The sequence below is a fragment of the Prunus persica genome, chromosome G4 (genome assembly GCF_000346465.2).
Source record: "Prunus persica cultivar Lovell chromosome G4, Prunus_persica_NCBIv2, whole genome shotgun sequence".
Classification (NCBI taxonomy): Eukaryota; Viridiplantae; Streptophyta; class Magnoliopsida; order Rosales; family Rosaceae; genus Prunus; species Prunus persica.
Genome location: NC_034012.1, coordinates 7,335,843 through 7,347,685, shown reverse-complemented (window position 1 = coordinate 7,347,685; position 11,843 = coordinate 7,335,843). Strand labels below are relative to the sequence as shown.

At 35.1% G+C, this 11,843-nt stretch overlaps 1 protein-coding gene across 1 annotated transcript; it reads left to right on the top strand.

The window, feature by feature from the left end:
• Positions 2,247-11,754, top strand: LOC18778498 (ATP-dependent zinc metalloprotease FTSH 12, chloroplastic). Its single transcript, XM_007213635.2, has 19 exons — positions 2,247-2,828; positions 3,137-3,321; positions 3,503-3,729; positions 4,470-4,747; positions 5,103-5,180; positions 5,264-5,506; positions 5,596-5,736; positions 5,844-6,011; positions 6,743-6,855; positions 7,458-7,674; positions 8,374-8,445; positions 8,827-8,946; positions 9,045-9,161; positions 9,256-9,432; positions 10,013-10,132; positions 10,255-10,329; positions 10,563-10,670; positions 10,809-10,889; positions 11,125-11,754. Exons 1-19 carry the CDS (start codon positions 2,415-2,417, stop codon positions 11,200-11,202), a joined length of 3,012 nt encoding a protein of 1,003 aa, XP_007213697.1. The 5' UTR covers positions 2,247-2,414; the 3' UTR covers positions 11,203-11,754.

Genomic DNA, 11,843 nt, shown 5'->3' with positions numbered 1-11,843 from the left:
AAGCGGGTCTTGGCTGTTTTATCGCACCCCAATGCTTCGGGTCTGGCCCGTGGGATAGTTTATTACTTTAGTTTTATTATTTTAAATGAAATTATTGGTTGTTTTTATTAAATAAATAAATGTTGAATACATTATGATGTTAAACTTTTACAGCTAACACAATGTTGTATCATCATTTTATGATTAAAAATTAAAAAAACACCTGTTGAGTCCAGTAGTATGGATATATAAATATGGGAAATTCTATCTTATGTTATGTAATAACATTTCATACAATTAATTAGGTAAGTTTTCTTTAAATGTGTGCGCCTATGTTGACAGTCTGACAATGTAATATATTTAGTTATTTTAACTATATATTTATAAAATATGAGCACGCGAAATAAAAATAGATTTGAAGTACTAAAGTGAATAGCTACTTCACAATATAGAAAAGTTTAGGATGAGGGGAGACTATCTCATTCTAAGGCCAGGACATACCAAGGCCTCTTTGAGGACTCTCTATTAAGTATTTTATGTTCAAATTAGTTAAGGATTTATAATTTTGGGCATTTGATTGCATGTGTGTTGCATATTAAGCCCACCAAAATATCTAATAAATCGCTGAGATTATAAAGCCTTAACCAATCCTTAACTTAGAATCCTTAGTGGAAAAGCTCCCTTGAAGTAGGTAGGGTAAAAGTAGAATAATGTGTAATTAGCAATTTATCATAGTAAGTTTAAATTTACTTCTTATCAATAATTTAGTATGGTATGTACTAAACCAATGATTAGGTAACTTCTGTTTGAAGGTATTGTTCATGCTAACAGTTTAGCAATGTGGGTAGGTCATATGTCTCATTGTTAACAACAAAACATGGGATAAAAGCAAATGGGGTTGACGTATTAAAGTGGGTAGGTCATATGTAGCATAATATGTAATTATTGCAACAAGTTAGTGTTTTTTAAATACGAAATATATTAGAGGAGAGGAAACTGAATTCACGAGTCACGACTTCATGAGTAGAAAAGCACTTTTGAATATTTGAATTATAAACTCCGTATAAGTTGGGTGTTTTTTAGATCAGCGAACGATTTGAGTCTTGAATGTAGGAGATCTTTCACTGTTGAGAAGAAAGATACTATTACACAAGCAGTTAGTTACTATATTTGTACACATTATCTACGGGGAGAATTATCTCGATGTCTCAACTTATTCTCTCAACGTCAAGATATAACACAAGCACAACAGACTACCATTTCCTTCTATTGTTTCGCTTCTAAGAAAAGCAATTGGTATTTTGCTTTCTCCACTTGTCTTTTTTTATGCATACTTTTCCAGCTTCCGACCAAATAAAACTTCACACAGAAGTTACAGCTACTATGTATGTAGATCTAGGATTCTAGTGCAACCTTTTCCTGCATCCTATGCAGTTGGTGCCGTTTTTGGACCCTTTTGTAAATGCTCATGGCTTTTACTGTTAACCTTTTTATACTAATTGATGAAAAGGTTCTTGCACCAACAACGCAAGTGGAATAGTTTCCAAAAAGAAAACAGGGACAATGTCACATTATCAATTTACTTTCAAAAAGACTAATAATTAGAGTTAAGTCACTCTTAGGGCAGTTTTCATTACCTTTAAATGATTCACCAGACACTTGGGATGGACCAGGATTTTAAAATGGGGTGAGTTAAATTTACCTTATGTACGCACGGAAGAGTGGAATATAAAAGTGCAACTACTGCAGCGTACCAAGGAAAATTAGCAGTAGACTGTTTATAAAATAAATATAAATAAAATAAGTTGGCAGTAGGCTAAAAATGTAAGAGCAAGACAAATATTTTTCATTTTAAAGAAAATTTTACAGAGATATCCTACACAAGAATGTTCAGAAAATATCATTAGTAGGCATAGGGGCTAAATTAAATTTTTAACTAAAAAAATAACAACTATTCCCTTCTAGGGACCGTCCCCGCCAGACACCATAGGACAGAAGTGCTTTTATTAATTTTTCTTTTGCTAAAAAAGAAAGAGTGAAAGCATTCCTCGAACTTTTACCCTACATACGAAGATAAAATGTTCTAAGCTATAAATTTATCATAATGCATAAGTTGATTTCTGCTGTAACTTATCTGATCTAGCTATCTTTATTGGTAATATAATTAGTGTGCATTTTTCCCAATTGGTTTAAGGCTTTTTTTGTTTTTCCATTTTTTGGATGAGAATTTAGGGTTTTTTTTTCTTTTGTGCGACAGTTTAAAAAAAGTTTTAAAACAGCATAACGGATAAACCCCAAAACCTCTAAAACCTGAGCAGTCGTAAAACACCACCACTGCTCTGTTCAACTACTGAAAACTGACAACCGATGAGAGGGCGCACAAATTAAGTTTTTTTTCTATGAAATCTTCGTAATTCTCAATTCTACACCCAAAAATGGACCTTAAAATCACATACAAATCAAACCCACTTCTCTTTTCTTCAACCCAACTCACCCAGCCATCTGCAAGACCCGTCCTTTTCAAACTACCCACAAAGCACAGACCCAAAATTTCCCCCAAAAAACCCACTTTTCGTGTTATGGGGTCTGCAAATTCAAATGGGTCTGATGGGTTTTCTTGGGTGAGTCTGACTCAGTCAATTCGGCGCGGTTCGGAGCGATTCTGGTCGAATTTTGGTGAGTCGGTGAAGAAGGAAACTGGGTTTGATTTGAAGGATGCTAATGTGAAGGTGGGTGAGTATGTGGGGCGAGTTGAGGGTGGATTAAAGAAGGGTAGGACTGAGTTGGAACGGTTTAAGACTGAGTTGGTGCCAGAGTTCGTCAGTTGGAATCGGTGGGAACGTTGGAAGGTAAGTTGGATTTAATTTTAATTTCTGTTTGGTTGCAAAGAAAGTGTAAGAAGATACTGAAGCTACAAGGTTCAGTTTTTTGTTTTGATTAAGTTGAGGCGGGAACTAAATGTAGCTTCGGATTAGTGGAAATGGTAACCTTTTGTATTAATACTTGCAATTGTTTAAGCACATGAACAATCAAATTCATAAGGAATGGAGGTCGGCCCTTTTGAAATTGTTTTGTGCGGTGCGATGTTTACAATAGATATGCCAACTACACCCTCTTTTTGTCTTTTCACATTGGTCATTTTCATTTGTTTTCTCAGGATATTAAGACATGGGAATCCAAAAGAATTGCTGCATTGATTTTCTATATTTTTCTTGCCGTAGTTTCTTGTCAAAGAATATATATAGCAATTCGAGCTCCTCTCCAAGATCGTCAAAGAAAAGAGTTGACAGAGGCTTATATGGAGGCAGTTGTTCCCGAGCCATCTCCAAGTAATGTTAGAAGGTAATTTGATTTTGTGTGTATCTGTCCTTTAGGTCATGTTGACTAAACACATTTATGCTTTGAAGTTTAGATATTTCCTTGACATAGATAAGGTTTAAACAAGAGGAATAAAGGTAAAGACGCTTAAGTAGTTCGTTTCTGCTTTCACTAATCCAGGCCCTCTGGTTGTCTTACATTATAGGTTTAAGAAGAGTATATGGAGGAAGACTACACCAAAAGGCCTGAAAATGAAGAAGTTTGTTGAAAGACCTGATGGAACACTTGTTCATGATAGTTCTTATGTGGGAGAGGATGCATGGGATGATGACCCACAGCCGCCTCAGGACAATGTAGAACAAATTATTGACAGTGATGTAAAATTAAATCAAGAGGGAAAAAAGGAACTGAAAGAAGACTTGGGGATTTCTGGTTAGTGTCCGTTTGCCACTTGCATAAGTGTTTTGAGTTGGTCTTCATTACAAGTCCAGCATGGCAAAATTGGTAAAAGGAAATTTTTCTCTGTCTATGAAGATTGTTTATGTTGAAAAAGATACAATTATATTTTCTTTGCCAATGAGGATTTCATAGCATATTATGAATTGTGATTTGTGAACATATCATATCCGATTACATGTGTATGGGTGTGTGATAGCTAAACTAGATACAGTGGACAACTTGTCCACAATGATTGAAATCATTGTGCTGTACTGTAGATTTTACATTGTAAGCAGTGGACAACTTATCCACAATGATTGAAATTGTTTTGATTCCAACAAAATTTTCTTTTCTTATAATAAAATATACAGCCTTTTCTAGAAAGTTATTACCTTAATAGAAAGAAAATTTAGTCAGATATCTAATTTTTCAACTCTGCATGTTGGCTGTCTAAGTGCCTATGTGGGTTATTTGGTCTGAAACCCCGCTATACATGAGCAACTCTGAATCTCAAGGAATGGTCGCAGAGAATTGTGTGATTTGATATCTGTGTATGTTTACTGTAAATCTGCATTCTAGAGATTACAAAAACTTCGACTGATTGATGGTTCTTGTTAGATATTATGTAAAGTTTGACTTGAGAATTTGTCTTCAGATCTATCTATCAATACTGTTTTTGATATTATCTACCCTTTGGAACCTTCTGGCCAATTCATTTGATGTTTGCTTTGCAGGTGAAGTTCAAGAAAATAGAGGAACATGGCGTGAAAGACTTAAGAAATGGAACGAGATACTTCAAAAAGAAAAGTTAGCTGAGCAGTTGGACTCTGCAAATTCTAAGTATGTAGTTGAATTCGACATGAAAGAGGTAGAAAACAGTCTTCGCAAGGATGTCGTGGAAAAGGTAACAGAGACACAGGGAACACGGGCTCTATGGATAGCTAAAAGATGGTGGATGTATCGTCCTAGACTTCCTTATACCTACTTTCTTCAAAAGCTTGATTGCTCCGAGGTAACAAGTTTCTCTCCTTTGTTTTATTTATTTTTTGTTTTTCTCCTTGTGTATAGATTCTCTGGTTCCTTGTTGTTTGGTTTAGCATTAAGTATGCGTTCTCTTTATGCATCTGTTGGTTTTCATGGAAGAGTGTATATTATTTGGGTTTCTCTTGTATCTAAACGGGTTAGTTCAATGACAAAGTAAACTTGTTCACTTATCCAAAGAAAAAATAAGATGTTATATTGAACAAGTTCCCAACTCTGCATTCACATGTCCAATCTAAACATTATGCATCTAGAGGATATTTTTTCCAACGTTGTTAGCAAGGGTTGGGTAGGTAGTTTCTGATTCTTTAATTTATTTTGGACAGGTTGCTGCTGTTGTATTCACGGAGGACCTAAAAAGAATATATGTTACTATGAAAGAGGGTTTTCCATTAGAATATGTCGTAAGTTTACCAATTTTTTTTAACAATCACCCTGATCTTATCGCTTGACTTATTAATGCTTAGTGTTTTTCCTTATATGGTAGGTAGATATCCCCCTAGACCCTTACTTGTTTGAGATTATCTCAAGTTCTGGAGCTGAAGTTGATCTTCTTCAAAAGCGCCAGATCCACTACTTTATGAAGGTTCTGATTGCATTGGTGCCTGGGATACTTATTCTCTGGCTAATACGCGAGTCTGTGATGCTTCTGCACATCACTTCTAAGCGTTTCCTTTACAAAAAGTATAACCAGCTTTTTGATATGGCTTATGCAGAAAATTTTATCCTGGTAAAATTTTAATTTCCAGATATTTTGTCCCTATTTATCTTCCTACTGTGTAGATTATTGAGTTCTCATTGCACTTGACACTCCTTCAGCCAGTCGGAGATGTAGGGGAAACAAAATCAATGTCCAAGGAAGTTGTGTTGGGGGGTGATGTTTGGGATCTTCTTGATGAGCTCATGATTTATATGGGAAATCCAATGCAATACTATGAAAGAGATGTCAAGTTTGTCCGGGTAAGTTTTTCTGTAATCATGAAAGATAAAGGCAACTCTACTGGAGTTTTGCCTTAAATATTGCAAATGTTATAAGAGAAAAGTTGTTTGATGATTATTCATAACAGGGTGTTCTTCTCTCTGGACCTCCTGGAACTGGCAAAACACTTTTTGCAAGGACACTTGCCAAGGAAAGCGGATTACCCTTTGTTTTTGCTTCGGGTGCTGAGTTCACAGATAGTGAGAAAAGTGGTGCTGCAAGAATCAATGAAATGTTTTCCATTGCAAGGAGAAATGTAAGCATTCTTCTCTTTCTAATTTTCAAATGCAATACTGCGGATTAGTAAAATGCGATTTCTTTTAGGAGATCATCCACAAAAGATTGGTGTTTGTCATAAATCTGTAAGTCATAATGCTATGGAGCTATTGTGCTTACACAGATGATGAAATAAATAATTTAGTCTGTCCTAATTGTATGATTTAGGATACTGGTTTCTTTGTGATAAATGAGTTAACTCCTAAAATTTGAGCGCTTAGCTCATACTCATTTTATCATCTTTGTTCCAAATGGGTCTGTATTGGTCTGATGGCTCTTTATGAAAACTTTTGCATTGAAAAAAGATCTTAAAATTTAAGCTTGTTATGTCCTATGTGTGCTCAGCAGTTGATAAGATTAGTGCTCTTTCACCTACCACTTTAATTCACTGTATATTTCTTTCCTAGTTTGGTTGTCTAACATTTGATTTTCAGTATATTAAAAATGTCACGGTGTAAAAAAATCATAGAAGTTTTTATCTGACCATATCTAGTTGACCTTATTGTACTTTTTTAATTTCTAAGCTTTGTTTATTTCTGTCATGGAATGTACTAAAACAGATTTTTACATAACCTCAGGAGCTTTAAGGCCAGCCCATAAACAAAACTTTTTAGAACAGCCGTCCTGGAGTTTTTTCAATCTGGATATTTTATTTTTATTTTTCACTAATTACACTAAGACAAAACATTGAATTCACTACCCTGTGCTCAGGCTCCTTCTTTTGTATTTGTGGATGAAATTGATGCTATTGCTGGAAGGCATGCAAGATTGGATCCTCGAAGAAGTGCAACATTTGAGGCTTTGATATCACAGCTCGATGGAGAGTACGTGTATTACTTGAACACATCTATTTTTGCTTTTATCTAAGCAGTACTAATTAAATTCAACTTATATTATAAATATAGATATATATTTCATGTGCCAACCTACTTTCAGTTAAAAATGGACATAGTGGTTTGATTATTTTCTGTAGTCTACTTCATCATGTTATTTTGGACTATAACTTTTATGTGTGGGAAAGAGTAAAAATCACTTTGAAAAATAATACCATTTGAATTCTACTGTTGGAGAGTATACAAGTCAGACCATTGTGGCAGATTTTGCATGACTAATTGCTTTATTATTATTTAGACTGTGGCCTTGCATTGATGTGGCTACCCGTGGAAAGTTTTGAACTTTTGGTTACTGAACAGTCATATCGACTATGATTAATACAGGTTTCTTGGTAAGAATATTAAGTTATTAACGTCTAATTTTGAAGGTTTATTTTAGGCATCATAGAATAACAATCAGTTAGTGTTTTCAGTGACATAATGTTTATCTTTTTTTTTTTTTACGTCTAGTGTATTATGATAGGTGCTACATGAGAACTTATCATTTTTCCTTATATAATGAATTTTAATGTTCAGTATTTGATCATGTCTAGGAAGGAAAAAACTGGTGTTGATCGGTTCTCTCTCAGACAAGCTGTGATATTCATCTGTGCTACCAATAGGCCAGATGAACTAGACCATGAATTTGTTCGACCTGGGCGTATTGACCGTCGACTGTATGTTGGTTTGCCTGATGCTAAGCAACGAGTACAAATTTTTGGTGTGCACAGTGCAGGAAAGCAACTTGCAGAAGATGTAGACTTTGGGAAAGTAAGTGGTTGATGTTTCTTGTTTTGCATTATTCCTTCAAAGTCATGCTTAAGAAGTTGAATTTTGTGCAATTAATCATGGTATTTGACATTATTTAAAGCTAACCATTCAACAATGAGCATATGAATTGGTTCCTCTCTCTCTCTCTCTCTCTCCCGTCCTCCTCTCTGTCATTGTCTTCTTTATTGTTGTACGACTGTTCTTGTTCATTGATTTTCACCAATATGAATGGTGGAAAACACTCTTGACTTTTCAACCATGGGCGACTGTTGAAATTTACACATACGGATTCCCAAAGAAACACAATGTTTGATCACCTCTATGCATATTTTCTTTTATACTTGCGTGAGTTGGTTAAGTAGGGAGATATATGGTTGTTTTTCAGATATCTTGCGGATATAGTGCTTGTTTTGTCCGTTGGTTCTCTATGCTGTGGTACTTTATTTTGGTAATTGGTGCTTACTTTATTGTTCATATTATTTGAGAAAATATATTTGGCGTTTGGCTGCATATTGCCTCTTCCACTTTAAAGATTCATATATATTATGTTAAGTGTCTTGTATCCAGTGATGATTTCGTCTCTAGGTTTGGTTCCTTTTATTTTGGTAATTGGTGCTTACCTTTTGCTGTTTATATAGTAGGGATGGAAATCTAACTTGGTTTTGTGCTACTGTTTGCCTCCTCTTTCTTCCACTTCAGCTTGTCTTCCGTACTGTTGGTTTTTCTGGGGCAGATATTCGGAACCTTGTCAATGAAGCAGCAATTATGTCAGTAAGTAAAACTTACAAACCTACAAAGTTGCTTAATAAGCTTTATATTTGTATGAATTTTCTCTTGAAATAGGATCCTTAAGTAAATATGGATGCTTTGGCTCTTGGAAAATAATATGCTTCCTTCTTCAACTTTCGGTAGTAACTATGGTGACGTTACTGTTCTTGGTGAACAGTTATATTAGGTGAAGGGTGCGTTTGCTATGTACTGGGATCTCAATTTAAAAATATTTAAGTGATGTTTCACATGATATGTAACTTTCAACTACTTTTAATTTTTTATCTTGAAAAGAAAGTTTCTAATGCATTTTTTGCAATCTAGTGTTGCTGAACAGTTCTCTCAAGTTTCTTTGCATGTTGTTTTCTACCCTTCATTTTTTAGGTGAGGAAAGGGCATTCAAAGATCTTCCAGCAAGACATTGTTGATGTATTAGATAAACAATTGCTTGAGGGTATGGGTGTACTCCTTACTGAAGAAGAGCAGCAGAAATGCGAACAAAGTGTATGTCCATGTTGGTTGTTCTTTGGTGTTTCTTTTGGAGTGACAAATGTTATATAATACTTAATTTAGTCATTGAGTTGTATATAATTACATCATAGGTGTCTTCGGAAAAGAAGAAACTGCTGGCTGTTCATGAAGCTGGTCACATAGTATTAGCTCATCTGTTTCCTCAATTTGATTGGCATGCATTTTCTCAGCTTCTGCCTGGTGGCAAGGTAAAAATTCTGGTGATAAAAACAATCATTGGTGGATGCTATTGAAATTCTGTGGGAGTTGCTCTCTGACGAAGCTCATTTATAATATGAACAGGAAACTGCAATATCTGTGTTCTTCCCCCGAGAAGATATGGTAGACCAAGGTTATACAACCTTTGGCTACATGATGATGCAAATGGTGGTAGCTCATGGTGGGCGTTGTGCTGAGCGTGTCGTGTTTGGTGATGACATAACTGATGGAGGAAGGGATGATTTGGAAAAGATAACAAAGGTAACCACAGTTCCTTTCATATGATATAAATTTACAGAATTTATTCTCTGGAAGAAAAATAAATGAAAGTGCAATTAGCTCAAAGTTGTATGAATAAATTGCTCATTTAGCAATATACTTATTTGCTTTAAAGTTTAGGTGATCTAAGGTGTTTTCATTTATTTTAGGCAATGAAAGTGTGTTCAGCTCATTTCCTTTTTATCTCTCTCCTCCTTCATATCAGGCAAAGTTATTGATACAGACAACCATGGTTTTTAGGGGGCCTTAAATTTTAAGAATTTGGATGTGTTTATATTTAATAATAGGCAGTATGCATGTAAGTAATCCTCTTTGCAGAAGTACTGTGAAACACAGTCTCTCTTTCTGTGTTGTAATCTCTGTGATGAACATTCCTTGTTTGAATGCACAGTGCATTTTAATCTCATAGGAAACATGAGTTTTCACAGATTTGTCTTAAATATGAATCTTGACCTTCCGAACAATTTCACAAATGTTTCCTAGTAGATCACCAAGGCCATATTTAGTAGTAGTTAATACACAATTTGGTATATCTGTTTCCTCAATTAAGTAATCTCTTCAGATTGCTCGAGAGATGGTAATCAGCCCTCAAAATTCAAGGTTGGGGCTTACAGCTTTAACAAAGAGAGTTGGACTTGTGGATCGACCAGATAATCCAGATGGCGAGTTAATAAGATACAGGGTAATCTTATTTCTCTTTACTTGCAAATATCTACAAAATATGCTGTGAACCTCCATCATTTTTATTTTTTGATTTGATTATCTTCATCAACTAATTCTTCTTATCTTTCTTCATGATGTTAGTGGGATGACCCCCATGTTATTCCAGCCAATATGACTCTTGAAGTGTCTGAGCTATTTACTCGAGAGTTGACAAGGGTAATTTAATTTGCTTAACTTTTTATCATTTTTCATGCTATCCGGAAAGGATACTAGTGAATGTTAGTGGTTGTGTTGAAGCTAGTTGTTTACTTTGATTTGGCTTAGGAAATGCCTTGGTATAAATAATTGAGGCAGGATCATTATGTATTCAGTCCCCATGTGCTTATGGGTGCACAATGACATGACAATTTAGATGATAACACTTTGTGAGTGTTTGGTGTTTGTTGCAGTACATTGAAGAAACAGAAGAACTCGCAATGAATGGTTTGAAAAACAATAGGCACATATTGGACCTGATTACGGAGGAACTATTAGAGAAGTCGAGGATTACTGGTTTGGTACGTTATAAAACATCCTTCTCTTATTGCATTCTCTCTGTAATGTTGATTTGATAACAATTATCTTCATATCTAATGAAATTCTTGCACTGAACTTGTTAGATGTGTGTTCTCACAATCTTGTCTTCCTATTTATAGGAGGTAGTGGAGAAAATGAAGGACCTTTCTCCAGTGATGTTTGAGGATTTTGTAAAACCATTTCAGATAAACTTGGAAGAGGTATTCATTTCAATAGTTGTTAAGCTGGTAGATATCCATTTAAGCTTTACAATTTCATTGATTTAGTAGGGAAGGTTTGCTCTGAATATAGCTTTCTCAATGGTTTTATATAAATTCTTTTGTTATAATATTTGTTTCTCTGTGTAGCTTTCTTCCTCATGTTAAAGCGTCTTTTGGAAGATAAATTTCTTTTGAATGAATTCCAACTTACATGTGTTATTTGGCTAATGTTTAGGATGGACCGTTGCCACATAATGATCGGTTGCGATATCAACCGCTGGACATATATCCTGCACCACTGCATAGATGTTAAAATATTGCTGGAACTCATCAGCTCATTGGAGGTCAAATCTTTAGCTTTTGTCATGGTGCATGGGAAGTCTGAGAAACTATGCTAGATAGTTTCCTCTGAAAGCCAAGCTACGTGGGTGTCCATGACTCTGTTGGTTCAATTTCCAGCAGAGATGGCGGTGACATCGCATATCAGGGTTTTCCATCTGCCCCAAAAGTCGACTTTGTTGAAGCTCCTGATACCTATAAACGGCTGAGCCTCAAATATTGCTAGCTAAACAGACAACTATCGCCTGTTAAAGCAAGATGTGGACTATGTAAAAGGATGGTAATGTGTTTTGAAACGAGCCTCAGTTGGAGTTTATTAGAGAGAGAATATTAGGCTCGGCTGGTACTTCGTGTCAATTTTGTATTTGATAGTTCTTTCTTTTCTTTTCCTGCTCAAATATATCATTCATTTTTCAAATATTGCAAACTCCGAAAGCATAACCAAAATTTATTTTGTAAGGATGTAAGCTACACCATATATAAAATAGGTTCAGAAATTTCAGGAGCATTCAAAATTTTGAGCTTCTATTGAATTTTCCTTTTGTTTTAGCTTTTGTTTCATTTGCGACAGCAAGCCTCAAGTCACTGTCATGGCACCTTTCATGTTTAGTCAGC

Coding starts and splice junctions, on each gene's coding strand:
- LOC18778498 (XM_007213635.2), top strand. CDS start 2,415: ATGGACCTTAAAATCACATACAAATCAAACCCACTTCTCTTTTCTTCA. Junction 5,507..5,595: donor ATGCAGAAAATTTTATCCTG/GTAAAATTTTAA, acceptor ACACTCCTTCAG/CCAGTCGGAGATGTAGGGGA. Junction 7,675..8,373: donor AAGATGTAGACTTTGGGAAA/GTAAGTGGTTGA, acceptor CTTCCACTTCAG/CTTGTCTTCCGTACTGTTGG.